General features: G+C 59.1%; 3 protein-coding genes across 3 annotated transcripts; all 3 read right to left on the minus strand.

Annotated features, from left to right (window-relative positions):
* Positions 1-108: 108 nt before the first annotated feature.
* JMJD8 (jumonji domain containing 8) lies at positions 109-2,288 on the minus strand (the record flags this gene model as incomplete). The annotated part of the gene is made up of 8 exons (XM_083872315.1): positions 109-341; positions 415-549; positions 683-870; positions 941-1,009; positions 1,493-1,589; positions 1,678-1,726; positions 2,053-2,136; positions 2,212-2,288. The coding sequence occupies 8 exons, from the start codon at positions 2,286-2,288 to the stop codon at positions 261-263; spliced, it is 780 nt and encodes a 259-aa protein (XP_083728441.1). The 3' UTR covers positions 109-260.
* A 316-nt stretch (positions 2,289-2,604) lies between these two features.
* On the minus strand, positions 2,605-12,120 carry WDR24 (WD repeat domain 24). Its single transcript, XM_083872900.1, has 10 exons — positions 12,076-12,120; positions 10,540-11,444; positions 9,286-9,463; positions 7,338-8,013; positions 6,296-6,411; positions 4,730-4,851; positions 4,318-4,422; positions 3,903-4,240; positions 3,049-3,233; positions 2,605-2,945 (listed from the first exon to the last, which is right to left on the minus strand). The coding sequence occupies exons 2-10, from the start codon at positions 11,018-11,020 to the stop codon at positions 2,777-2,779; spliced, it is 2,370 nt and encodes a 789-aa protein (XP_083729026.1). The 5' UTR covers positions 11,021-11,444; positions 12,076-12,120; the 3' UTR covers positions 2,605-2,776.
* A 2,891-nt stretch (positions 12,121-15,011) lies between these two features.
* Positions 15,012-27,799, minus strand: FBXL16 (F-box and leucine rich repeat protein 16; the record flags this gene model as incomplete). Its single annotated transcript, XM_083872727.1, has 6 exons — positions 27,358-27,799; positions 18,286-18,996; positions 17,036-17,544; positions 16,637-16,721; positions 16,035-16,098; positions 15,012-15,160 (listed from the first exon to the last, which is right to left on the minus strand). Exons 2-6 carry the CDS (start codon positions 18,979-18,981, stop codon positions 15,012-15,014), a joined length of 1,503 nt encoding a protein of 500 aa, XP_083728853.1. The 5' UTR covers positions 18,982-18,996; positions 27,358-27,799.
* Between the last annotated feature and the right edge of the window lie 165 nt (positions 27,800-27,964).

Here is a 27,964-nt window from a genome sequence, read left to right on the forward strand (position 1 = left end):
ATCTGGAGTGGTTCACAGCAGCCATTTCTGGGGATATCCTGTCTTGGGAATCAGTGCCATCCCACGGGGACCAGGTTTGCTCCAGGGATGTAGCAACACACAGCGTGCTTCAGTAGAATAACTTTAATCCAAGGGGGAAGATAAAGACCAGTAAAAACCAGAACTTTGTCAGGCAGTTGGTCCCAATACCAGTTTTTTTGCCTTTCCCTGAGGGTTGCCCTGGCTGGGATGGTGGTGATGTGTCTGTGTCCCTGGCAGCCTCAGCCCAGGAAGGTGGAGATGAAGACGCTGGTGTCCAGGTTGAGTGTGGCGTGCCACCAGCGGTCAGGGAAGTACAGGACCTGCAGGAGACACCAGTGGGCTCCCACAGCTCTGGCTGAGAAGCCTGGGCTCCCCTGCAGGGCCTGCACTCACCTCCCCGGGGCGCAGGGTGCACTCCAGCGGGCGCTGGGCTGGTGGCAGGGTGGGATACGTGTGCTGGAGCCAGGCCAGCGTCGTCTCGTTGGGGTGGAAGTGCGGGGTTTTATCAGGAGGGTACAGAAACCAGCGCTGGAAAACACCATCCCCTCCCAATTCCCCTGCAGCCCCTCGGGCTCAGCCCCATGGGGGCTTCCCTATGCCCAGTTAGGGGCTTGTTTCTCTCCCTCCTCCCCAAACCCTTCTCCTAAGGCTCAGTTCTCACCTTCCTGCCAAAAATCACCTCGGAGAAACCAGGGCCGTGCCAGTGGAAGGGAACACCAGAGCCTGAGCCTGCGATCCCAAAGCTGTAGGCAGGGCTGGTGCCCGGGATGCGGAAAGGAGGGGGCACATAGTGCTGGAACAGGGGGCCCCACTCGGTGAAGTTGTTGTCCCCGAAGAAGTAGAGGGTGTCTGGGGGGACACGGGAGGCTGAGCCCGGCGAGGGGAGGGCGCTGTGGGGGGACAGGATGGCTCTACCCACCGCTGCCCAGCCGGGCCGGGTCCTGCGGCTTCAGCAGGTGCTCCACGTACTCCTGGAACGGCACATCCACTGCGGGAACGGAGGGATGAGCGAGAAAAGGGAGGGATGAGTGGGGGGAATGGGAGGGATGAGGGGGATAACGGGAGGGATGAGCAGAGAAACGGGAGGGATAAGCAGGATAACGGAGGGATGAGCGGGGAGAAGGGGAGAGATGGGAAGGGGAACGGGAGGGATGAAAAGGGGAAAAGGAGGGATGAGCAGGGAGGGAACGGAGAAGATGAGCAGGAGAATGGAGGGATGAGGAAGGGAACGGGAGGGATGAGCGGGATAAGGGGAGGGATGAGTGGGGGGAATGAGAGGGATGAGCGGGGAGAACGGGAAGGATGAGCAGGAGAACGGAGGGATGAGAGAGAGAACGGAGGGATGGGAAGGATGAACGGGAGGGATGAGCGGGGGGAAAGGGGAGGGATGAGCAGGGAAAGGAAGGGATGAGAAGGGGAACGAAGGGATGAGCAGGGAAAGCGCCCCCCCCTCCCTTGGCCGGGCACTCACCTTTGCGGTACGAGTATGTGTTGGCCGTGCTGAGCCGCACCGGGAAGGGCCCGAAAGCCGCCAGCAGCTTCTCCCGGGTGCAGAGGGCTCGGAAGGCCTGGGGAATAGAGCACAGGGAGCCGGGATGCTGCCGCCGCCGCCGGGGCACCGCGAGCTGTGTCCCACCGTCCCCTCCCGGCACTCACCGAATTGTCCGTGACCCCGCCGAGGATCACCGGCCGGGAGAAGGCGAACCTGGGGGGGCATCCAGCGGGGTCCTGCACGGGGAGCAGCCTGACCCATCCCGGGACACCGGGACCGGCCTGACCCATCCCGGGACACCGGGACCGGCCCTGACCCATCCCAGGAACAGCCTGACCCATCCCGGGACACCGGGACCGGCCTGACCCATCCCGGGACTGGCTCCAAACCACCCCCGGGGCACCGGGATGGGTCCCAAACACCTTCCCCCAGGGTCTGACCCCCCGGTTCCCCCCGCCCCTCCCCGTTAGCCCTCCCGGTGCACCGGAATTGTCCCCCAGTCCCCTGTCTCGGTTCCCCGGGCGCCAGGATCCCCGTACCGCTGCAGGAAGAGGGAATAGGTGATGGAGGCATCAGCTCTCTCCACGGTGCAGCGTGGCTCCTCCGGCACCGCGCCCGCCAGCCTGCAACGGGACACTCCGCTCGGCTCTGACACCAGACCGGCACAGGGAGCGGCCCCGGGGCAGCCCTGCCCTTACCAGCCGCCGCCAGGAGGGTCGGTGCAGGCGCCGGGCCCGGCCCAGCCCAGCAGCAGCAGCGGCAGCAGCCGCGCCATCGGGACCGGCGGCGGAGACACCGGGAACTACGATTCCCGGCATGCACCGCGAGCACACGATGTATATGGTCATTGGCTGAGCGAGTCGCTACGGGTTCCGGTAAGGGTCAGTGCAAAGTGGTCCGCACCTAACGGCTTAAAGTGGTGTCCCGGCACAAGGGGACAAAAGCACGGGGACACCAGGGACACGCCAGGGACACGGCAGAGCCGGTATCCCCGGCCAGGAGCGGGTCTGGAGCACCAGGAGCAGCTGAGGGAGCTGGGAAAGGGGCTCAGCCTGGAGAAAGACAGGAGTCATGGCTCGATTCAACTGCTGGTTTGTTTTAATCCAGTAAAAAAACGGCCGGGCAGGGGGTGTGCTCCCCCAGCCCTTATTTACACAAATAAATACAAAGAGGGCGGTGTCAGGGGTATGGGGCAGGGCACGGTGCCTGCCCTGCTCACCCCCTGCCAACCTTCCAGGGGCTCAGGTGGGCTCTCAGGGGGGCTCAGGTGTACTCGCAGAGGTGACCACAGCCAGCGGGGCAGTGGGAGCTGGTCTCCAGCCACTTCATGATGTGCTGCAGGTGGCCGCCGTGGCTGCAGCCCTGGCACCAGACGAAGAGCCCCTTCACCACGTGGTGACACACGGCACACATGCTGGCACACTGCCGACACCTGCACAGAGAGATTCAGGTGGGCACGGGCAGGGAGAGCCCTCGAGGGAAGAGGGACACCCATCCCACCCCTCTGTCCCCACAAGCCCCTCTGGCTCCCTCACCTGTCGCAGATCCAGCCCCTGTTGCTCATGGGCCTCTTGCAGTTGCTGCAGTTGATGTGCAGGGTGGTGGAGGCCTGGTTGAGGCAGTTGATGGCACGGCAGGTGCTCAGCTTGATCACCTCGTTGGAGATGTTCCAGAGCTGGAAGCGCTGCAGCAGGTCGATGTAGGACGTGTACCAGTGCTCCTGGGGACAGCCAGAGACAGCTGAGCCTTCTCATCCACCCTAAAAACCTCTCAGGACCCCAGCACTGCATCCCCAAAGGGAAGATTCCCCTGGGGGTCTCAGCCTGGAGAAAAGGAGGCTCAGGGAGGGCCTTCTCACTCTACAAGTCTCTGACAGGAGGGTGGAGCCAGGTGGGGGTCAGGCTGTGCTCCCAGGAGCACAAGAGAAAATGGCCTCAAACTGTTGTCAGAGGAGGTTTAGTTTGGATTAGCAGAATTTAGTTTGGATTAGGGAGAATTTCTTCACAGAAAGGGTGATCAAGCATTGGACACGATGCCCATTGCAGTGGTGGAGTCACCCTCCCTTGGGGTGGATCTAAAATCTGTGTTGATGTGGCACCTGGGGATGTGGTTCAGTGGTGGCATTGGCTGTGCTGGGGGAATGGTTGGACTCGATGATCCTGGAGGGCTTTTCCAATCTAAAGGATTCTGTGACTCCCTGATCCCTGGGAGAATGATACAGGGAAGGAACAGCATCAATGGGGCACCTCCTTATCCTGGCCCTGCAGAGCTTACATCAAATCCCTGCCAAGACTAGTGGTAGGACAAAACCCCTGGAGCTGCTCACCCTGGCTTAGAGCTTGGCCTGCCAGGGGCTGGAGGAGAAGAGACCTGCCCCCAGGGGCTGTACCTGTGTCTGCTCATCGATCTCCTTGCGGATGCGCTCCCCCAGCACGATGAGCACGGACACAGCTGTCTGCACGTCCCCCTGCTCGGCGTAGAAGAGCAGCGTGTCCCGCACGATGGGGTTGAAGAAGTCGGAGGGCAGGCGGTTCTCGTAGAGAGAGTGGGAGATGGAGATCAGCGAGAAGGACTCTACAGGTGTCAGCGACACCGTCTCGGCCTCGTTGCCGCTGACGTGAGGGGAGTCGGCCTTGTCCTGCAGGTGGTCCAAGGCTGAAGGGTTGTCCACGATTTCGTGGCGTAGGGGGAAGGCTTCCTGGGGGAGGCTGTATTCCTGCTCTTCAGCTGTGAGGAGAAGAGTGGGGATGAGCGGGAGAAAATCCAGCTGGGATAGGTAACATGTCCCCCCTGTGTGTGCTCACCGTGCGGGTTCTCGTGGTCCATCATGTACAGGTCATCCTCGTCTGCCTCCACGTCTCCCAGCAGGTAATCTGCAGGGACGTCACTGCCCTCTGTCTCCTCGTTGTCTGTGTGCCCAGGGAAAGAGAAATCAGCTCATCATCACACCGCTGGATCCACCTCCAGGTGCCCTGCCCCAGCATGGTGTGCCAGGCTCTGCCCGAGCCACAGAGCTCAGTTCCCCACCACTGTCACTGTCACCCAGGTCATGGGGGAAAGTTGTCCTTCTGCAGCACCGTGGGGCTTGGTGTCCTCCACCCTGGGGCTGCAGCACGTCAAATTAACAAGATAAATGCCCCAGTTTATTCCCTATCTATGGCTGAGGAGGGAAGAGCTGTGGGACTGGGAGTGTGCCCACCCAGGAATGTTAGTTACCCTCGTTGTTGATCAGGGTGGAGGAGGAATCCATGAGGATGTTTTCTGTGCGACTTTCTCCTTTGCTGCGGTCCAGCCTGGACTCGCTGCCCAGCCCAGCAGGGATATCCTTCAGGTTAAAGCTGGGGAAAAAAAAAGCCAAATTTAATAGTCAGAGGAGTATAAAGTTTCCATTCCAGCCAGCAAACAGCTTGGATACAGGTGTCCAGTTGCAATTTCAATGGTGAAATGTGAGATGCAGTGATATCCCTTTGTGGGCAGGAGTCACCAGTCCCCACTGTGTGACTTAAAAATAAAAACATATTGTGACTGTGATCACAGCCCTTCCTCCAAGCCTGCTGGTGCTCCACGTGCATTGCAAAGGTCTCCCTGAAGAATTCCAGCACTGAGGAGGCTCTTGGCTACATCTCCTTCCCCTCAGAGGCAGGTGAACTGGAGCTGCCTCACTCCAAGGTGCCTGGCTGTTTGTTATGCATCACCACTCCTGGCCTTCACCGAGATGGAAAAGGGAAGGGATGGGGTTGGAGCAGAGCCCAGCTCCCCAGGCTGCTGCCTGCCTGTCTCAGACACAGCACAGCACCCAGCTGGAGACAGAGCCTGGTCAAGGACAGTGCTTGTTTCCTTTGGTGTTATTTGAGGATCTGTCACTCACCGTGGGAACGCGGCCCTGCGAGGTCTGACGGCTCATTTGGAGTCCTCATCCCTCACGTTTATGTCATTGAGAAGAGGAAAAACAAGTTTTCCTGCTTCATCAGCCCACAACGGGCTCTCCACGCCAGCGAAGCTGCTGGCAGAGCTGGGCTGTGCTCTCCCTTGGAAAGGCTCCAGAAGAAAACCTCTGCACACCAGCAGTTCCAGCTCCAGCCATGAGCCACCTTCTCCATCCCCAGCCCTTGGTCACCCTGGGCACTGCTGAGGCCTCACCTCAGATCCTTTTGGGTCACTTTTGGGGCCCTCAAGAAAAGACACTGAGGGGCTGGAGTGTGTCCAAGGAAGGGAATAGAGTTGGGGAAGGGACTGGAGCACCAGGAGCAGCTGAGGGAGCTGGGAAAGGGGCTCAGCCTGGAGAAAAGGAGGCTCAGGGGGCCTTTCTCACCTCCACAACTCCCTGACAGGAGGGGGGGGACTAGGGGTGTTGGGCTCTGCTCCCAGGGAACAGGAGAAGAGGAAGTGGCCTCAAATTGTGCCAGAGGAGGTTTAGTTTGGATCTTGGGAAAATTTTTTCATGGAAAGGGTGGTCAGGCCCTGGCACAGCTGACCAGGGCAGGTGGAGCCTCCACCCCTGGAGATGTTCAACATCATATCAACGTGGTGCTTAGGGACATGGCCAGTGCTGCTGGGGGAGTGATCTCAGAGGACTTTCCCAAAATTAGAGATTCTGTGATTCATGAATTCAGTAACTGCAGAGCTGGTCCCAGCCCCATGCCCCACCACAGGCCAGACTTTGGCTGAAGGAGGGAGGGGAGGAGTGTGATTCTATAACCCCATCCCAGCCAAGGAGCTGTTTCCACTCCCCTCCTCACAGAGTTATCCCACCCATCTCCTCCCTCCCTGCAGCCCCTGTACCTGTTCATGAGTGGGAGGGCAGTGCTGCCCTTGCCCATGCTGTGGTTGAGGTTTGTGGAGGACACGGTGCCGAGGCTGGAGTAGATGATCCTCAGCATCGTCCACGTCTGAGCCACCTGTGGGGAACAGAGTCCCTGTCAGACCTTCCCAGGACACCACAGTATGGAACCAAAAGTGTGTATTCTCTTTGCCATCTGTTGAAACCAGCTGGGGAGGTGTTTTCTTTATCTCTTGTATGACCCATTCCTTGTAACTCCAGTGGGGAGGGGGTGGGTGCCCCTGCAATTCAGAGCATTAGAGCTGCTTATTTCCACTGAATTCCCAGAGGAAGACTGGACCCATCTCGCCACCACTGGACCCTTTCTAGAGAATCCTCTCTACTCCAACAGAACCACATCTGTCATTCCAGGAGGATTTATTTTGTACTGCTCCCAACACACTGACCAACAGGGTGTCAAGTTGTATTTCTGACTCTGTCAGTGTTTCTCGGATTTTTTGTTTGTTTGCTTGTTTTTTGTACTCCTACATTTGTACTTTTAATATTCCTAGTAAAGAACCGTTATTCCTATTCCCATATCTTTACCTGAAAACTTAATATTTTAATATTTGCAATTTAATTGCAAAATTATAATAATTTGGAGGGAGGGATGTCACCCTGATTTTTTTCAGCCTTCTGATGTTTTACATTTCTGTACTGGAGTTCTCAGGGATGCAACATAAACAATAAGTGATGTTTTATAAACTGTGCATTCCTTCCTGGAGGAAGGACAAATTGATGGATTTGTAGGTTGACCAGTGAGGTCAAAGAGGTGCCAACCTCACGGCCCAATTGCTGATCAAATTCCAAAAACTATTTTAACCCTAATCTCAAATAAAAATAAGGACTGCCTGCCCTCTGGTCCTTCTTTCCCATTCTCACAACTGGATGGCACGAGCCTGTTTTTTTCACGACAGAGAGGGTTTACATTCCCCATTCCAAGGGAAACTCCAGCTCTCCCTGGTAGTTTCCAAACCATAACACATCCCCCCTGTCCCACCTCACCTGGTTGCGGTCCAGCCCCTTGGCCACCTTGGCGTTGTGGTCGCAGAGCTCGGCCAGCGGCCGGCCGGCCAGCGCGTACTGCTTGGCCGTGTGCACGAACCAGTCCATGCTGCCGCTCTCCACGTCCGTCTCAAACACGCTCAGGGCGCTGGAGGACGAGATATATTCAAACTGCTCCGTGGGGTCCAGCTTGCGCTTGAAGAAGATGGGGTGGCGCCGGTCCCCGATGTAGGGCTTGCGGTTGGAGTCGGAGGAGATGAGGCTCTCCTTGGCGGCAAAGGCCAGGTCGCCGTAGAGGCTGTAGCAAAGCCCCTCGGGGTTGGCGCGGTCGATGGGCTGGCTGGCGTCCTTGAAGATGTGCTGGTAAAGGGTGCTGTCCTTGGAGCCCGAGAGCAGGAAATAGGGGTCGTGGAGGTGGCGCCAGACGATGCCCGTGGTGACGTCCTTGTGCTCCTCGAACATGGCCGAGGGGATGAAGGGGCGGCGCACGTCCCACACGTAGATGTTGTGGTCCACCATCATGGAGCACGTGGCGATGTGGTGTTTGCACTCGGGCCGCCACTTCACCCGCGCCACCGAGGCGATGGTCTGCACGCAGTAGATCTCCTTGGCCCGGGTTGTGTTCATGTCCCACACCTTCACCATCTTGTCGCGGCCGCCCGTGGCCAGCCAGCCCCTGGGACAAGGGTGGATCAGTGTTCACCTCCCTGTTCTCACTCACAGCACGGGTGTGACATGTTCACAGCTGGGCTGCAATCTCACCTCCACTCTGTGACAACCAGGTCAGGCAACGCCCTCCTTCCCATCCCCAGTTATGGCCCTGTGCCTCTAGAGCCACATCCCAGTCAGAGCAGTTCCCTCATGTTCCCCTGCGTTTTCTTGTTTTCAAGTTATTTGAATCTTTGCAGCCTGATTCTCACAGTGGTTCATGTAAACTATATGTATTTTTTAGAAATTATCTATGTGTTTTGCATAGTTGTTCTCTGAGAGGAGAACTTGACTGATGGTCAGAGTGACCAACGGAGTCATGAGGTTATAACTTTCTTTGGCCAATCCTGGCTAAATCTGTAAAAAGTGTATGTAAGTCAATGGAGTAAAAAAAAATAAAGAAACTTTTCCATGTCTGACCTGCTGCTGCCTGCTGTCCTCTGTGTGAGGAGACCACAACTTGTGACCCCTCTGAGTGAGGAGACCACACCCTCAGGCTCTGCTGTCCCCTGGCCAGGCACAGCAGGGAGGAAAAAGCCATTTTGAATGTATTTCAGTGCCTCTCTAAGATCACAAGCAGTGGCAGCACTGCCTGGGAGGAGCAAGGAGGGGCCTGCACACTATAGTAGCTGCCTCCAGATCCTTCCCAGCATCTCCCAGGAAAGGCAGGAGGGAAACAGGACTGAATACAAGCAAGCTGTGCCCTAGAGCAGCCACGTAGTGCCTTCCTCAAGCTGAGCACTGGATTAAAAAGCTGCTGTGACACTGCTGTACCCAACCATAAGACACCCAGTGCCTCAAAACCTCCTAATTTATCAAAGAACAAACTCCATACACTCTTACACCACCCCAAATGCTCGAAGCAACTATCACTCCCATCTTCCAGCAACGTCCCAGCCCCTGACACAAGCGTCTAAGAATGACTTAGACAATGCCTTAAATCCTCTATAATCTCCTATATATATTACTATATACTAAACCCCCAAAATCTAAATTTTTAACCCTGTGAGATCACACAATACTATTCAAATTACACACAGCTTTGAAAGCCTGTTCCACAGCCTCAAATCAAACGCAGTGCTTGCTTCAGGGTCAACACCTTTTAGCACAGAAAGCCTAAAATCCTCACTTTCTAAAATCCCAACACAAGCGGACAGACCACGCTTTTCCCCCCGACAGAAATCCCAACCCTGTTTTTAGGATCCTGCAAGGCCGGGTGGCTGTCAGGCCCCACACTGACCTGTCCTCTGGGTGCCAGTCACAGCAGAAGACGGGCCCGTTGTGGGCTGTGAACATCCTCTCGTAGCGGTCGGGCCGGCGGATGTCCCACAGCTGCACGTTCCCGTTCTCGAAGGTGGCGGCGAAGGTGAAATAGTCCCGGATGCTGAACTGGACGTCACGCACGCTCTCTGACTGGCCTGGGAGGAGACACAAGTTGAGAAAGTTGAAAAATCCAACTGGAAGAGCTGTGGAAGTTCCTGGAGCAGAGAGGAGGGGTAGTAAGGAGTGCTATGAGTGTCTTTTATCTCCCACATAGACCCAGCTACTACTGAGAGGCAAAAAACAGGCATCTCTCAGCTCCTTTTTCCCCTGCTCTGGGCATCAAACCCTGAGCAAATCCTCCTCCTGGGCAAAGCCCCCAACCCCTGCCTCTCCTAAGGGTGAGGAGACAAGCAAGGAAAGGACAAAACTCCCAAACTCTGCTTCCCCACAGGGAGATGAACAGGACAACTGTAGGAGCATCTTTGACTTACAGGGACAAGGTGCTCTGCAAACTCCGAGATATTTTAGAATATGTGGTTTTATTGCAAGGGTTGTGGGTAGAAAGGGCCTTCCCTTCAGCCACCAGCCTGGGCTGGAGGGAAGTCCCAGAGAGACAACGAGAGAGAGCAAGAGGGTTTGGGCTGAGGAGAGGGGAGAGAGAGAGCAAGGGGCAGGGTCAGAGTGCAGGGGGAAGAGAGCAGAGGTAAGAGCAGGGAAAAGAGCAGAGGAAAGAGAGTGAGGTCTTGGTTACAATCCATTATATCTTTTTTTGTGATGACTATTTTAATTTACAGTGACTAACTAACACGAGACACAAAATCCTATAGAATCTCCACACAGCCTATAAGAACTACTACATTACCATGTGTTATATTTTAGACTTTAAAAATTACTCTTTAGACTTTTTTTGTTTTGCTACATTGACTTTTGGATCTCTTAGCCAGCAGAAAGGTGTTGTTCAATAAAAGGGATTCTCCTTCAGCTGGCCAGGGTATTGTTTTCAGGTTATATAGTAACTGAGACTCAGTATCCTACAATTCAATCTTACATTTCTATTTGATTATAGAAATTATAGGATTTTCTTATAGGAAATTTATAGGATTTTTTAGGGAAAAATTATAGGAAATTTTCTTGTAGGATTTTTTTATAGGAATCTTTTGCTAAGCAATCATATTTATAAGTTTTCCCTGATTCACCTTCCCCAAACAGACAACAATAACCACGTTCATACCAGAGAAAGTGCTGACAGAATCCTTTTTGCGCAGATCAAAACACTTCATGAACCCATCCTGGGAGCCACTGAGCAGCATGTACACCTCGGTGGGGTGGAAGCACACCTTGTTGACAGTGCGCTTGTGCTCCGTGAACAGCTGGTCCTGCTTGTTTCGGGAGGGCTTGCCCAGGTTCCAGGTGACCACCACGCCGTTGGTGGCGGCCGTGGCCAGCAGGTTCTCGTCCATCTGGTGCCACACCACGTCGGCGCAGCTGAAGTTCAGGGAGGGTTTGCGGCCCACGCGGAGGTTCAGCTTCTCCACGAACTGCTCCTCCTCGATGGAGTAGATCTTGAAGATGTTGCGGCCAGCCACCACCACCTGGGCGGCGTCGCGGCACACGCTGATGGCGTTGGCAGGGGCGTCCAGGTGGCAGAACATGGTGCGGCCGGTCAGAGCGTTGCCGCCCAGGGCAGTGGTGACCCTGGCCATCTTCTCCATGGCTGTCCTGGGGGTGCTGTCCTCTCTCCAGAAAGGTGCCTGCACACCCACACGGCCGCCCTGCTGCAGCTCAGCCAGAGCTGGGCAAAGATAGGCTGGGCTCCTGTGGTTCCTGCAGGGCCCTGGTGGCTCTGATTGTGGTTTTTTGTGGCTGCATCAAGGGGCTGTGGAGGTGAGAGGCTACAGAGGCCACGGAGCTGTCTGTGCCCCACTCTGGGTTCTCCTCCTGCCACTTTCTGTGGCTCCCTCTCAGGGAGTTCCTGAAAACCTTCTCTGGGTTCTTTCTTCCCTCCTGGGCCACGCCCTGAGATGTTTTGCTGTTGTTGATAATGTAGGTCAAGCACAGCGCTGTGGCAGAGTCCTCAGCAGAGGTGGGTGAAGTGAAGTGAGGCCACACTCCGTGGGGCACTGGGAGCCCCAAAGCCTGCAAGAACCAGGGGATGAGCCTCCTTCCCAAGCAGAGGGGGGGCAGCAGCTACTCCAAGTTTCCTGGACAGATCACAGGGTCCCAGGGGCTGTGTCCTCCAGAGCCAGGCTGAGCTCCTGTGACAGCACTGCCCTCTCCAGCCCCTCTGCCTTTCACTTGCCAGGCCCCACAGATCCCTCATTCCTCACATTCCCACTCCCTCAGGGTCCCTTCCCACTCTCAGAGCACCCTTAGGGTCCTCTCCTGCCGCCTGAAGCCACTCCCCAGCCCCTCATATCCCACACTCCCACCCCACCAGGGCCCCCTCCTGACCCACAGCCCTCTCACACTGCACACCCCCCTCCTCCTGACCCACAGCCCCCCAGGACAGCTCAAACCCCACACTTCCCCTTCTGCAGGGCCCGCTCCTGGCCCAGAGCCCCTTCAGGACGCCCCCAGCCCTTCAGAGCCCACTCAGCGTTCCCTCAGAGGCCCTGCCCACCCTAACCCCCCTTAGGGCCCCTTCTCACCCCTCAGAGTCCTCAGGGCTCCTTCACAACCCCCTCCCGCCTCACAGAGACCCCTGCCGCTGCCATCCTACCCCGGCCCCGCTCCGTGCGAGGCCCCGGTGCCGTTCCCGAAGCCGTACCTGGTGCCGGTTTCGCAGCTCGGGCCGAGCAGGCCCCGCCGCCGCCGCCGCGGAACTCCCGCCAGGCCACACCCTCTTCCGCCACCGGGATACGCCTCTTCCACTAGGCCACGCCCCCTCCAATGGCGGAGCACGGCTCCTTCCGCCAGGCCACGCCCCCTTCCGACTCTGGGACACGCCCCTGCCACAAGGCCACGCCCCCCACGCTGTCCGTACCCGCCCCCGTCCACTGGCCACGCCCCCTCTGCACTCTCTTTCAGTTAAGCCCCGCCCCTCTGAGATAAGCCACGCCCCCTCCCCCGCTACTCTGGTCCTCCCCTGCCCGTAGACCGCGCCCCCGTGTTTAGACCACGCCCATTTCCATTCTGGATTAAATTAGCCCCCGCCCCTGTGTTTGAAGTCCCGCCCACACCCCAGGCCCCGCCCCCTGGCTGAGCGGGGTGCGCTGGGGTCGGGGGGACCAGGAGGACATTGAGCCCTGGGGGTCCCGGAGTGCCAGAGGGATGTGGGGGTGTCACACGACGTGGGGTGCAGTAGGAATAGGGGTGCAAGGGGGTAAATGGGTGTTGGAGGAGATGGGGTGCCTTGCCGGGGGTGTTGGAGGGATGTGGGGTGCACTGGGAATAGGAATTCTCTGGGATGAAGGGGGTGCTGGAGGGATGGGAGGTGTACTGGGAACTGGGGGTGCAGGAGGAGAAAGAGAGTGCCAGGGGTGTATCAGGGAGATGCGGGATTGGAGGGGAATGGGGATGCCAGAGGTGTATCCCAAAGAGACTGTGAGTGCAGGAGAAAATGGGGTTGTTGGGTACATTATGGGTCAGGGTGGGAAATGGGGGTGCAGAGGGGATATGGGGTGCATTGGGGGTGTAGGACTGAACTGGAGCGTTATAGGGATGCACAAGGGGATGGGGGCACTGCCATGGGGAGCTCTGTGCCATGGGGTACGGTGTGCATTGAGGGGAGAAGGATGTGGGGTCCAGGAGAGTGGGGGGCCTGAGGGATGGGGCAGGAGGGGGATGGATGGGGGTCAGGGGTATGTGGGCGCTCTGTGGGCCAGGCTGCAGAGAGGATATGGGGTGCATTGGTGGCGTACAGACGCTCTGGAGGGATTTAGGGGCGCACAGGGAATAGGGGTGCAGGGGGTATGGGGACCACTGCTATGTGGGGTGCAGAGGAGGCCATGGGGGCCGTGTAACCTGGGACCAGGGACTTGTGCGGGGATAGGGCACCCCAAAACTGCCACTGTCACCTGCAGGGCTGGGGGAACCCCCTGTGTGCCCCTGTCCCGCCTGGTCCCCGTGTTTGGGGACACTGCCGGGTCTGGGGGTGCAGACACCCCCCTACCCCCATGTCAGTGCCCCCCTGTCCCGCAGCCTCGGGGACCCCCAAACCCCCTTCCAGAGCCGCGAGGTGCCGTTTTGGGGTCAGAAAGGCGCTTTTCGCACAAAGGAGGGAGCGGAGGCGGCGGTTGGTGCAGCAGTTCCTTCCCGGCCGGTACAAAGGCAAAACAAACCGAAAGCGTGTCCGTGTCCGTGTCCGTGCCCATGTCCATGTCCTCATCCATGCCCACACTCCTCCCAGGGCTGCGGGCAAAGCCCCGGGGCGGCCACCGAGCCCAGCCCCGCTCCGGCTCGGGCCCATCTCTGCTCAGCCCAGGGGATCCCCCAGTCCCCCTCTTGCCGCTGGCATCGGGGCGATGGCTTTTCAGCTTTGGAAGAGCGGTGGCAGCGTGTCCTAAAGGTGCCACCTCCTGTCGTCTCTCTGTCGCCGTGGTGGCTCAGACCAGGCCCTGGTCCCCAGGATGTCCCATCCCAGACGGATGGGTCGCTCCTCGGCGTTGGCATCGCCCCCCAAGGGGCGCACTGGGGTCCCCAGGGTGGTGGGGGATGCGATGCTCGCCAGGATCCGCGTGGAGGGGGCTCAGTGAGGGGCTGTCACTTGTCACCTTTCCCCCCCGGGTCCCCCGAAACCTGCCGTAGCACGAGACTGAAGCAAGCGAGCATGCGAGGGCGGAGAGGGACATCCTATTCACCGGGAGGGAGCGCCCCAAAGGCGGGGCTGGGGGGCTGGAGGGGACACGCAGCACGGTGAGGGGGGCAGGGGGGGGTTGTGAGCTCGGTGACCCGCTCTGGGGACGTGGGGGGGACCCATCCAGCCTCCACTGCCACCCAAAAAATAAGCATCCTCCTCTCGCCCATGCCTGGGAGCATCCTTGGGTCCCCAGGAGCATCCTTGGATCCCAGGAACATCCTTTGGTCCCCAGGAGCATCCTTGGATCCCAGGAACATCCTTTGGTCCCCAGGAGCATCCTTCGATCTCCAGGAGCATCCTTGAGTCCCCAGGAGCATCCTTGGGTCCCCAGGAAGATCCTTCGGTCTTCAGGAGCACCCTTGGGTCCCCAGGAGCATCCTTGGGTCCCCAGGAGCATCCTTGGGTCCCCCAGGAGCATCCTTGGGTCCCCAGGAAGATCCTTCGGTCTTCAGGAGCATCCTTGGGTCCCCAGGAAGATCCTTCGGTCTTCAGGAGCATCCTTGGGTCTCCAGGAGCATCCTTTGGTCAACAGGAGCATCCTTGGGTCCCCACGAGCATCCTTGGTGGCGGGGCTGGGGGAGCAGGATGCGGCCAGAGGGGTCACACAGCATCGCCTTCGCACTTTGGGCTTCCATGATGTCCGTTGGTCTGTCCAGAAGGGATTGGCAGGACACCGGGAGGAGCACGGGCGATGGAGGCGGCGTGGGGGGAATTTACATGGTACCCAGGGGGGGCTCCAGGCCGGGGGGCGACGCCTTCCCCCATCTCCCCCCGGAGTCCCTCGGGGGTGTCGATGCCGGGGAAATCCAGGCTCGGTTGGAATCGGGGGCGTCTCTGGAATCTCCCAGCAGCCGGAGGGAGATGGGGTGGGCGATGGCGGCCGGGGAGGGCGGCCGGCTCCGGCGTTACTCGATGACCATGCAGCACGGCAGGTGCTGGGAGAAGTACTTGAAGAGCTCCGGGGTGGCCCCGGGGCAGTTGGTGAGTTCCAGCTCCTCCAGCTCCTGCAGCTGCACCAGCCCTGACAGGCCCGTGGTGGTCAGCAAGGGGCAGCCTGCGAGGAGACAGGGTGCACTGTCAGCCCACAACACAAGAACCCTTCCAAAAACAGCATCCCAAAAAAACGACATCTCAAAGGTACCAGCATCCCAAAACACCACAATCCCTCCAAACAGGACCAAGGGATCAAGACCTCAAAATCCCAGCACCACAAAACTCACCACGCCTAAAAGACAGAACCCCAAAAAACCAGAATGCTAAAACCCACAAAAGTACCCCCAACACTCCTAAAAAATCACCAAAAATATCAGCATCCAAAAAATACAGCACTCAAAAATGCACACAAAAACCAGTGTCTTAAAGAACCAGCACCCCAAAATATCAAGACCATCAAAACTAGCACCCAAAAAACTCCTACCACAACCCAGAACAACCAGCACGCTAAAAAATAGTGCTCCAAACTATTCTAACTATGCTCAGACTATTCCAAACTATAGTCCACCAACACCCCATAAAACAACACCCAAAACACCTTCAGCCCAAGGTCAGCCTAAAAATTCAGCATCTTAAAGCATCAGTATTTTTTTAAAGAAAGCATTAAAAAAAAAAAAAAAAAAAAAAAAAAAAAAAAAAAAAAACCAAACCAAAACAAAACAAAACAAAAAAACCCACACCAAAACAAACCACAACAACAAAAACCTCCAACATCCTGGAAAATTTGAATCTCAAAATGCCACCACCCCAAAAACACAGCACCATGAGAGCACAGCTGTGGATCTTTCCCCACAAGCTGGGCTGGGTGCAGGAGCCTGCTGGCTTGGGGGGATGCTGGCTGTCCCCAGGCTGTCCATGGCTGTCCCCAGGGCTCTCTCTGTTGTCCCCATGCCCTGTTCCTCCCCAGCCCCATTGTAGCAGTGTGAGGGTCTCACCAGCCAGCGAAAGGAGGCGCAGGCTGCCCATGCCCAGGAGGTGCTTCAGGCCAAAATCCTGCACCTGGAAAAGAAAATGGGATGGGGATGAGGGGGGACAGTGGGGACAACCACAGCACCAGGGCTCAGCATCGCCGAGCTGGGGTGGGGAACTGGGTGCCAGGGCTGGGGACCTGAAGCAGGGTGCAGGATGTGCTGGCTCTGGGTGCCAGGGCAGGGAACTGTGATGGGACAGGGTGCAGGAGAAGGGAGCCTGAGCAGGATGTGGGATGCTGCAGCAGGATGCCAGGGCAGGATTTTGAGTGCAGGGCTGGAGTACTGGGTCTGGGTTGTGCAACAAGGAGCAGGGAGCCGGGGCAGGGAGCCTGGTGCTGCAGCAGGGTACTGGGGATACTGGTGCTGGGGCAAGGATGCAGGGTCAGGGTGCCAGGGCTGAGTCCTGCTGAGCTCACAGGAGCTCTCTGTTCCCTGGCACCGAGTCTTGGGGTGTTCAGCCAGCCCCAGGAGCCCACCCTGAGCTCATGGCCCATCCCCAGGGAGGTGCCACCATGCCCTCTCTGCCGTGCCGAGCCAGGACGGGCACAGCCGTGTTCCACACCTACCTGGCAGCACCAGCGCAGGTAGAGGCTCCGCAGGGATGACATGGTGGACAGGTAGCTGAGGCCGGTGTCGGTGATCCGCACGCACCTGCCGGGGACACGGGGTGTCAGGGCCAGCTGGTCACCCATGGGTGTCCCCAAACCATGGCCCTCATGCTGCACCCTCTGCTTCCAGCATGGCTCAGCATGGCACGGCTTGGCACGGCATGGTTTGTCATGGGGTGACATGGCACGGCACAGCTCGGCATGGCCTAGCATGGCACAACATGCATGGCATGGCATGGCTCAGCACGGTATGGCATGACTTAGCATGGCTTGGCACAGCTTAGCATGGCATGGCATGGTCTGGCATGGCTCAGCATGGCATGGCATGGCTCGGCACGGCTCAGCAAGGCCCTTTACCTGTCGAGCACCAGCTCCTCCAGCTTGTGCAGGTCGCAGGCGATGTACTCCAGGGCCATGTCGGTGATGCGGGGGCACCAGGACAGGTCGAGGCTGCGCAGCTTCCGCAGGTTCTCGGCCACCAGCTCCACGCCATCATCCGTCACCTTGGAGCAGCCCGAGAGGCTGAGGACGCTCAGGTTGGGCAGGCTGTGGACCATGTTGACCACGCCGTGGTTGGTGATCTCCCAGCAGGAGTTGAGGCGCAGGGTGTGGGTGGTGTAGCCCTGCTTGGCGGTGAAGTAGGCGAGCGCCGTGTCCGTGACGTGGTAGGCTTGCAGGTTGAGCTCGGTGAGGTTGGGCAGGAGCTGCGAGATGGCGGCGATGGCGTCGTCGGCCACGTTGATGCAGTCGCTGACGCTCAGCGCCGTGATGCGGGCGTTGAGGCTGGACCACAGCCCCGCCTCCGTGAAGTCGTTGCAGCCCGACAGCTCCAGCCGCACCACGCCCTGCATCTGCTCCAGCATCACCTGCCGAGGGGCAGGGGGTCAGGCCGTGCTGGGCACTGCCACCCACCCTTGTGTGTCCCTGTGTCCCCACCCCAGCTCTTCCCACTGCTCCCAGTCTTGCCTGGGTCCAATCTTCTCCCTGGAACCTCCCTGGCATGGGTTCAATGCCTGCCTTAGGACATGCCAGAATCAGTGGGGAATGGGACAGGCAGGCACCCCTGGGTGCAGCCCCAGGTGCTGCTGGCAGGGTGGGATTGATGCCAGCTCCCAGCACATGAACTGCTCCAGTGAGATGTGCTCACAGAGAAACTGGTGCTGTGTTTGGCCTCAGCACAGGACAAGGATCTCAGTGGGGACCTTGCGTAGCCCCCTCAATTGCCCCGTCTCTATCTGACCCTTGGTGACCCCTTGTTGGAGAGCAGCCAGCCAAGCAGGAATGTCCCATTCCCAGAGCCCTGCTTGTCCCTCACTGCCATGTGAGGCAGCAGCAGCAGCACGGCCACCTCACCTGGCTCTGCTTTCCTGGCAGCACCCTCAGGCGACAGGGATAAAGCCCCAACAGCCCCCTGACCCTGTGTAGGCTGCACCCATTCCACTGCCCAGACCACAGGCAGTGGTGGCATGGTGGGATGGCCATGCCATGTGTCTGCTCCTTCCCTGAGAGCAGTGAAAGCTCTGCCCGTGTGTGTCCCCAAGGCCACCAGGACTGACCCACCACCAGCACACCTCAGCCACCCTGGCCACTTCAGCAGCATCACCTACCTCCAACCCCGCATCTGTGATGGTTGACCTCTTAAGGCTCATGGACTTGACCCCCTTCTTGGAGAGGGGGTAGTTGTCAATGAACTCGCAAATGTCCAGGTCGGAGACGCCCACGAGGCAGAAACCATCGAAACCGCGGACGGCGAAGCCCTGCAGACTGACAAACTCCTTCTCCCCGCTGGGCAGGACGTTGTAGAGCTCTTTGGTGTGCAGGACGGGCGTCAAGCCCACCCAGAACTTGGGCTGGTAGAGCACCCGCCGCCACGCCTTGCACACCTGCGCCAGCACGCATTTCTCGCACGCCGAAAAGTACCAGAACAGGCGGTTGAGGATCTTCTCGTCCACCGCCAGCTGCCTTTCCGAGGGCGAGCCCGGCAGCCGCTCCGGGGAGGGCTGCTCCGAGCCTTCGCTCGCATTCAGTCCCACCAAGGAAGCGCCGGGAGGGGAGGAGACGCTGGCCAGAGTGGCCAAGGAGAGAGGGGAGGCCAGGCTGGGGATGGGCAGGTCGCTGCGGTGGGCTAAGGCCGGGCTGAGGATGGCAGGCACGGAGGAAGGCTGGCACAGGCGGTTTTTCACGGCGGGGGTGCCTTTGGTGATGCTGGCGGAGCCGAGGCCGTTGGGTTGCGTGGGGATCTTCACCAGTCCATTGCGGGGCAAACATGGGGGCTTGGTGTCGCCGTTTCTCGGGTTCGACATCTTCCACGGGTCTCTCTGTAAGGCAGGGGTGTGGGGTGAGAGGGGGCTGTGGGGCTGCTAAGGGAGGGTGGTTATGGCTGGGGGAGGTGGTGGCATCAGTGAGGGGGGAAATCCTGAGGGTCCCTGAGCAGGGTGGCACATGGGAGCAGGTGGTGCAGGGCTGCTGGGCACAGCCACAGAGGGGACATGTCCAGGACACAGCAGGGTCCTCCCGGAAGCTGCATGGCCCTGGTGTCCCCCTGTGATGAGGGGTGGATGGGGGTTTGTCCCTGGACATTCACATCCCACTCAGAGCCTTGAATCCGGCATGGTCAATGGGAGATGGAGAAGAATCCACAGACTGGTTTGGATTGGAAGTGACCTCAAAGCTCATCTCATTCCACATCCATGCCATAGGCAGGGACGCCTTCCACTACCCTAGACTGCTCCAACCTGGCCTTGGACACTTCCAGGGATCCAGGGGCAGCCACAGCTGCTCTGGGCACCCTGTGCCAGGGCCTGCCCACCCTCCCAGGGAACAATTCCTGCCCAATATCCCATCCAGCCCTGCCCTTTGGCAATGAGAAGCCATTCCCTGTGTCCTGTCCATCCATCCCTTGTCCCCAGTCCCTCTCCAGCTCTCCTGGAGCCCCTTGAGGCCCTGGAAGGGGCTCTGAGGTGTCCCTGGAGCTTCTCCTCTCCAGGTGAGCACTCCCAGCCTGGCTCCAGAGCAGAGGGGCTCCAACCCCCAGTGTATTTTTGTGGAGGGGCAGAGGCAGAGGAGCAGAGCTGCCTGCCCTCACCATGCCAGCCAAGCACTCAGCAGCCAGGCTGTGCCAGCCACAGTGCCCCGGATCCTCGTGGAGCCTGGAGGCAGCACCCAGCAAACAGAGCCAATAAATATTGCAGTGGCAGCAAGGCCGGCCTCCCGAGGGCCCCGCCGCACCCGCCATCCATTATTCAAGGCATTTCCCTCTATAAATATGGAGCTGAATTATTGATGGGGGCTCAGCCCCCTCCCCCTGCCCAGCCAGGGCCTGGCACAGGGCCCTGCCCCACTCCTGCCTGCCCTGCCCTGTGTGCCAGTGCCACGCCAAACCCTGCCAAAAACTGATCCTGGCAACCCCTGGGGGCACAAAGAGCTGAAACACGGGAATGCAGCTTCCAGTGCAAGGAGCAGGGAACAGGGACCTGGCTCTGAAGCCCCAAGGGGTGGTTGGCACATCCATCCAGCATTGAGAGGAGCTGAGGACCTTCTTTCCTGCCAGACCCAAGATTAAAGTAAGGGAATTATTATAACTGCTTGATTTGGGATGGAGAAATTCCAGCCTAGATGGAGGGGCATGAGGGAAGAGCATTCAAGCTCCACGGTCCCTGAGGTTGCTCCATGCACACAGCCTGGATCCCCTTCTGCTGCTGCCAGCCCATCCCTTTCACCCTCACAGCATCCTTGGCCTCATCCAGCTCTCCTGGAGCATCCAAACAATGACCAACCAACCGAAAAAAGAGCTCAGAAGCTCCGCCAGGTGCCGGTGGCACATCTGGAAAACCCAGGAGACGCACAGGGCACATCTGGAAAACCCAAGGGACACACAGGGCACAGGGCAGCTCCCGGGGACAGCGCTCCCATCCCGGCAAGATCCAGCCTCCGGGGACCAGCCCAGCCCTGTGCAGACAGTCTGGCGCCGCTCCCGGCTTGGATACAGCCGCTGCTGCCTCCGCTCAAGCCGCCCGACAGCGGAGCTGGGCCGCCGGTGCTTGGACATGTGTTAAACTCGCTTGAAAGCAGGAGAAGGGGAGGGGAAGAGGAGAGAGAAACTCAAAACCAGCGGCTCGGCGTTTGGCAGCGATTGGGGGAGTAAACAGAACGTGCACCGGGATGTCTCGCACAGGCACAGAGCACCAATCCAAACTGATAATGAGCAGGACAGGCTGTCGCTGCAGCACAGAGCCCGCAGCCAGAGCTGCTGGTTGCCCCCAGGGACAGGACAGGTGGTGGCACAGGGGCAGCCCAAGGGGACAGTCACAGGAGGAGACAGATGCTGACAAGTGGCCGGACTCACAGGCAGCCTGCAGGAGGTTTTGGTGTCGTGTCCAACCAGCTCAGAGCTCGGGCTGGTGGTGCCCGAGGCCTGGCTCAGGGGGCTCCGTGGGTTCAGCAGCTTTTTTATTCCTGCCTTGGAAAGCTGAGCCAGGTCCCCCCTGCCTATCCAGAGCACAAATATCCCAAACCTTGAGCCAGCTGGGAAGTCACTTCAAATAGAAAAATGAACAGAGATTCGAGCCTCGGGGCACAGGAGGATCTGCACAGCGCTGGGGGGCGGCCAGGCCAGCATCTCTCTATGGGGAAATGAGCAGGCAAGGATTTGGGTGTTCCTACCGCCCCCAGGTGTGGAATTGTGTTGGGGAAAGACCCCGGTGTGGAGAAGGTGGGCTGGGGAGGGGAGTGGGTCCAGTAGCCACTGTCTCTGGCACCAAGGGGCAGTGCTGGGAGCTCCCCTCCTGTGCCACAGGAAAGGCCCAGCCTGCAGCCAGGCAGCCCCGCAGTTCCTGCAGCCCAGGAGTGAGGGCACACTGCTCTGATGTCCAGAGTGCAGCTCCCACAGCCCCTGGAGGTCACAGCTGCTGAGTGCAGGGACACCCAGAGCACGTCCTGCACCTCCCCAGGCCCTCCCGACCCAGAAACAGTGGATGGACAGACACAAAAAAGCTCTCTGCCTTGGAGGTGTCAGCACAGATCCATGAACACCTCCATGTTCTTTTTGGCCACTCCAAAGCAGCAGAAGAGCAGAAATTTGTCATTTTCCCTCCTCCCTGTCCTGCCACTCTGTTTGCAGATTCCATGACTGGGCCAAGCACCATCATCACCATCAGGATTGTTCAGCACTTGGTACAACCATCCTTGGTCTGGGATTCCCCAGGAAAGGCCCAGATTTGCCACCCCCCTCTGTCAGAGCCCCCTTTGCTCCCTCACAGGGGAACATCTCCCAGCAGGGCACTGCCAGCTCCCGACCCAGTGTGAGAAAATCCGACAAAAGCAAAGGTCCGAGTCCTTCAGCCTCCCCAATCCACTCCAGGGTGCACAGGTTTCACAGGATACGTCACTGCCAGAGCAGTCACTCCGTTCAGGAGGGGTTTGTCACCCACGGCACTGATGATGCAGCGCTGGGGGGCGGATTTGACGCAAGGAGAGAAGCAAGCCGGGGGTCTGAGAGCCTGTCACCAAAACACCGCACAGACAGCGAGGATGAACAGGATGGAAACAGCCAGGAACACAGAGCTCGTCCAACCTGTTGGCGAGTTTACTATCTCCACGTGGTAGTGGAGAGGGATGAGGGCCTTAAGAGATGGGCAGGGCTGTTAGTGCCTCCCTGGCTCCTGGATCAACCAGGCATCCTGCTGGGGCTCAGCTCTGGGTCAGCAGGACCGGAGGCCACCGGAGAGCCCGGACTGGCCGGTGTGTGAGGCCCTGCTGGGTCAGCACCGCGGCCAGCGGCCGGTGCCGGTCAGCACCGCGGACAGCGGCCCCGCTCAGCACCGCGGACAGCGGCGGCGCGCAGGGACAGCGCTCAGTGTCCGCGCCGGGCCCTGGGAGCATCCATCCATCCATCCATCCATCCATCCATCCATCCATCCATCCATCCATCCATCCATCCATCCATCCATCCATCCATCCATCCATCCATCCATCCATCCATCCATCCATCCATCCATCCATCCATCCATCCATCCATCCATCCCCCCTGTAGGGGAACCTGCATCACCCCGCCAGGGCCCTGTGGAGATCCGGTATTGCTCCAACAGATCCTCGTATGGGATTAGCCCAGCAGGCTCCTGTGCAGATCTGCTCCCGCCCCACCAGATCCCAGAGAGAGCCCATTAATGCCCCACAAACCCTCCTGTCACCCCCTGTGTCCCCTCTGCTGTCCCCCATCCCTACTCCGAGCCTCGTTACATCCCTGCCAGTACCCAGAGGTGCTACGGAGTGTGGGGCCCGCACACACCCACACACACCCCGGGGGATGCACAGGGACATGGGGATAGCCCAGCACACGCTCAGCTCACACACACACTCAGCTCTCACACACTCTCAGCTCACACACGCTCAGCTCACACATACAGAGCTCACACACACACTCAGCTCACACACAGAGCTCACATACACTCAGCTCACACACACACGCTCAGCTCAGCTCACACACACAGCTCACACACACTCAGCTCACACACACTCAGCTCACACACACACGCTCAGCTCAGCTCACACACACAGCTCATACACAGCTCACACACACAGCTCACACACACACTCTCAGCTCACACACACACACAGCTCACACACACACACCCTCAGCTCACACACTCAGCTCAGCTCACACACACACAGCTCACACACACGCTCAGCTCACACACACTCACACACACACAGCTCACACACACACAGCTCACACACACACTCTCAGCTCACACACACACAGCTCACACACACACAGAGCTCACACACACACAGTTCACACACACACTCAGCTCACACACACAGCTCACACACACACGCTCATCTCACACTCGCACCCGCCGGAGCCGCCGCGAGCACGCGCGCCCGGGGGGTTGCATCAGCTGAATTCATTAGCCCGTCGTCTATTTTTACTAATGCAGCAAATCAAGTTGCTCTACAGGCGGAGAAAACACACCCGGCACGCAGCCGAGGCTTTTGTCCGGAGCTCCTGAAGGGGATGAGCTCCATGAGGCTCCCCAACCAGCCCCAGGGCCAGGCAGGGTCTCTCCTGGGGGGCTGAACCTGCCGTGTCCTGCTCTGATCCCCCCGGATCACAACACTGTGGTTGTGCCACCACCTGTCCCCCAGGCTGGGTCCTCTTTTGGAGGGCTTGGATCACCCCAGAAATGCAGAGGAGCCACTAAACACCCTGCAGGAGCCAATGGATCCCCTGGAGATGGAGGGGCAGTGGTTGTGTTTGGGTAGGGAGGTGCTGCACCTCTCTGTGTGTGTGCACAGGTGGGTTTGTGCTCCCAGCTCGGCACTCACACAGGTGAGCTGGGACAGAGGCCCAGAGCACAGCTCTGAACCCAGTGCTGCCTTCTCCTCGCTGCTCACTGCAGGAATTCAGGGTAGGGAAGGGCCTTGCCTCTCCACCTGGCCCTGGAAACCTGCTGTTTGTGTGGTGGGAGCTGAGAGCCCTCCTGGGGCTGCCCTGAGAGCTCCTGGGGAGATCTTTCCTGCTGCCTTGATGGCCCCCAACGATGGCAAGGAGCTCATCCCACCTCACAGTGGACAAAGAGGCTTGGAGGGGCTGGGAAAATGCCTGGTTTGAGTCCCATTGCTGCTCTCAGTGCTGGGCAGGCTGGTGAATCCAACACTGAGCCTTGCAGCTCACGGCCAAACAGAGGAGCTGTCACAACAAGAACCCCCAGCACTGCAATCTCCCAGGTCTCACAGCTTTCCCAAAGGTGAGGCTCAGGCTTTGCAAGGTCAGCCCCGTGCCCAGGGAGGCAGGAAAAGCTGGCTGAGGTGCCAGCACCAAGCTCTGCTCAGGTCCCCAGCACTCTGGGCTTTGCTGAGGGAACAGCTCCTGTCTGGGGGCACTGGGAGATGCAGCTCTTGTCCCCCCAGCCCTCAGCATGGAGGAGCTGCAAAGCAAAACTTCCTCACAACAGAGCTCCCTCTGACCACCAAGGCCCTCCTGCAGCAGCTTTCAACTTCTCTGCTGATTCTGGCAAGCAAATTCTGGCCTCTCTCCTTTCTCCAGGCAGCTCCTTGTCCCCTTGGGAGGAATCCTCCACCCAAAAGGGGCACAGGAGGGACAGGTTCAGGGCAGAGCTGGACCCCTCCCCGTCAATCTCCTCTGGAGATCTTCACTCTCACACCACAGAAGGATGTTCATGCTTAAGCCAAGCTTCTCCCTGCTCCTCACTGACCGAGGCACAGAGAAGAGGGAGCAGCTCCTCATGTGCTGGATCCTACCCAGCCTGGTCTCCTCTCCCTACAAGCCCAGCCAGAGCCCAGTGACAGCTCCCGGTGTGTCCCATCCCCTCCCTCTGCCCCTCCTGGGCCCAGGAAGGGATGAAATGCAAGATCCCATGAGGAACCAATAGCCAGGAGAGCTGTCCCCAAGCACAGCATGTGGATGTGCTCCTCAGGTGCTGCTGTTTGTGCCTCCCCAAACCCTTCATCCCTCCAGACACGGTGACAGCCACACCAGCACTGATGTCCCTTTGGCCCTGGGCTTGGGGTCAAGCAGGGGCTCTTGTCCTGAGGCTGGTGGGACACCAGGGCAGTGTCCAGCCATGGCAATCCTCGATGCAGGGAGTTGTGGGTGCTCCAAAAGCCTCTGGGGAGCAAAGGCACCATCCTGATCCTGCTCCCAGCACAGCTCCCTGGTCTCCTGCTTCCCCTATGCAAGAGCTGGGCATGGATCAACCCTCCAGCAGGGAGAAACCCTGGAAAAACGACTTCTGCTGAGCTTGTGCCCTCCCCAAACCCTCTCCTCTCCTCCCGTGAGCCTCCAGGCCTGGAGCACCCAGCACACGTGGCTGGTCCCCGTGGCAGGTGGGCAGAGGTTGGGAGGGGGTGGGATGCTGCCAAAGGAGCTCTGCTCGCCCGCGCACCCAATCCTGCTCCCTCCCACTCCACAGCACCCACTCGCCTCCTAAACCCCCTTTCCACTCTCTGGGTGCTGCTGGGGAGCAGTGGGAGGTTGGAGCTGGGGAGCAGCTACAGGCAGGACGATGTGGCTTTGCCATGGAGCTGCCAGAGCCTGAGCCAGGCACAGCTCAGACCTGCGGGTCAGAGGGGCAGGATCCAACCTCCAAACTCAAAGTGCTCCCACTCCAGTTGTCCTTCTCCCCATGGGATGGTCAACACGACTGTGACCCCACTGGAACCCTTTCCCCACTCTCTCACCTTGCCCTGGCCCAAGTGAGGGTCACTCCTGCCCCAGGAGCAGGATTTGGGGAGGTGTGAGGGTCTCACTTTTGAGGGGTGCTTGTCCTGCCCTGGAGCTGCTGGCACAGGGAGGGGAGCAGGCAAAGGGATCGATGTGGGGGAAGCCAGCTCGGGGAAAAATAGATATCTACCTCATTAAAAATGGATGCTTGAGCGAGTCCTCCCCACTCCAAAGCCACCTCCCTCCCTCCCTCTTCCTGGTAGCCGGAGTGAAATCAGCACCCAGCTTCCAGAGGAGGAGACACCAGCATGGCACGGTGGTTGCTCTGTGCCCACTGCTCCCTGCTCAGCCTGCTGAGCCCCTCGGGGAGCTGTGCAGGGGCTCCAAGACCCCCCCAGACCCTGAGCAGAAGGTGGGCATGGAGAGAGTCTGCCAGGAGCATCCCTGCTGCAGGGACTGCCACGCTCTGGCCTTCCCTGCCCAGGCACTGCCACGTCCCAGCAGCACCAAGAGATGCTCAAGATGCTCAAGAGGCAGAGCCACCTCAGCCCGGTGCCCCATGGCACCCCTGGACCCCCACATGGCCAAGGTCTTGGGGGTCTCTAGTTGGTTGCTGCCAGAACCCCGTGCCTCAGTTTCCCCCAGCTGTGCTCATCCCCAGCCATTCCGTGGGGTCGAGTCTGCCTGGTCCCCAACCCCAGAGACTGATCCCTGTGCCCATCCCCATCCCCTGCCCCACCAAAACAAACTCCTTGTTCCCATCGTGGAGCGATGCAGATCCATGGGCTCTGCAGGACCCTGATGTGGGGCTCAGCCCCCTCCCAGCCAGGGCCTTCCCTTCCTCCATCCCCTGAGCTCTGGGAATGGGGGAGGCTGTCCCTGTTCCCCCATCCCTTGGCTGCTGTCACCCTGCATCCACAGAAAGCCACACGGAGGTTTTGGGGTGTTTGGATGTTGGAGTGCAGCATTGGGGATGCCAATGGTGCCACCAGGGAGGACAAGAGGGATTTTAGAGTGGCAGCAGAGACAGAGGGCACAAACATCAACCCCACTCTGAGACCACCCTGTCCTTACATCCATGTCCTCTCACATTTCATCCCAGAGCATCCCTGCATCCCTCAGGATCCACCTGATCCCTCCTTTTCCCAGCCGGTGATGCCCGGCCATGCTTTGGGGAGGGGGGGAACACACACACAACACATCCCCCTCCCCAAACCGAGGGGGCAGCATCACTGGGGCGGGGGAGGGTCACAGCGACCACCGGCCTCTGCTGAGCTCCCGGGGGCGGGGGAGGAGGGGGGACACCGGACCGGGAGCCCCGGCCCCGCCGCCGTTATATAACGCGGCTCCATGATGCGGGATGCGGCTGGGGATGGCTGCGGTGCCGGTACCGGTATCAGTATCCATAGAACAGGCACCGGCACCGACCCCCAGCATCAACACCGATCCCAGCACCGGCTTTGTGTGGTAAAAGGTTTTCCCGAGCGGTTCTTACCTCCAGCTCTGTCTCCCGAAGCTCATGCCATGCCTTGTGCCCGTCTTCTTTCGCTTGCAGCAAAAAAAATCCCACTGGGAAAAAAAAAAACGGCGAATAATCCCCCCCCTCAAAAAAAAAAAAAAAAAAAAAAAAAAAAAAATCCCCGTTGGGCAAAAGGCACCGGATCCCGCCCGGCCCCCGCCCCAACCCCGCGAAACAACAGGAAAAATAAGCGGGGAGTGGAGGGGGGGAATGGGGCCGGATCCGGATCCGGGGGGATGGAGGATGGAGAAGGGGGGCCCTGCTGCCAGCCAGCCCAGGGAGATGGGAGCACACGCACACGCGCGTTTGCACACACGCACACGCGTGTCACCAGCCCGGGCTGTTAAAGGGACACGGCCGCCAGCAGCGAGGATGATGGAGAGCGGTGGGAAAAGCACCGGGAGAGGCGAGGTGAGGATGAGGGAGCAGCTGGGTGTGCAGGGAGAGAGGGGTGGTGGGTGGGGGAATGCAGGGGGTGGAAGGATGGGGGATGGAAGGATGGAGGGGGGGATGGAGGGATGGAAGGATGGAAGGGAAAAAATGGAGGGAAGGATGGGGAGATGATGCAGGGAGGGATGAAAGG

Source organism: Zosterops lateralis (assembly GCF_965231275.1).
Source record: "Zosterops lateralis genome assembly, chromosome: 15".
NCBI classification, from domain to species: Eukaryota; Metazoa; Chordata; class Aves; order Passeriformes; family Zosteropidae; genus Zosterops; species Zosterops lateralis.

Excerpts from the sequence above, each read along its gene's own strand:
- WDR24 (XM_083872900.1), bottom strand. The coding sequence starts at position 11,020 with ATGGAGAAGATGGCCAGGGTCACCACTGCCCTGGGCGGCAACGCTCTG. Across the intron at positions 8,014-9,285 it reads GACTGGCACCCAGAGGACAG|GGGCTGGCTGGCCACGGGCG; the intron begins GTCAGTGTGGGG and ends CCCTTGTCCCAG. Across the intron at positions 4,241-4,317 it reads GGACCACGAGAACCCGCACG|CTGAAGAGCAGGAATACAGC; the intron begins GTGAGCACACAC and ends TTCTCCTCACAG.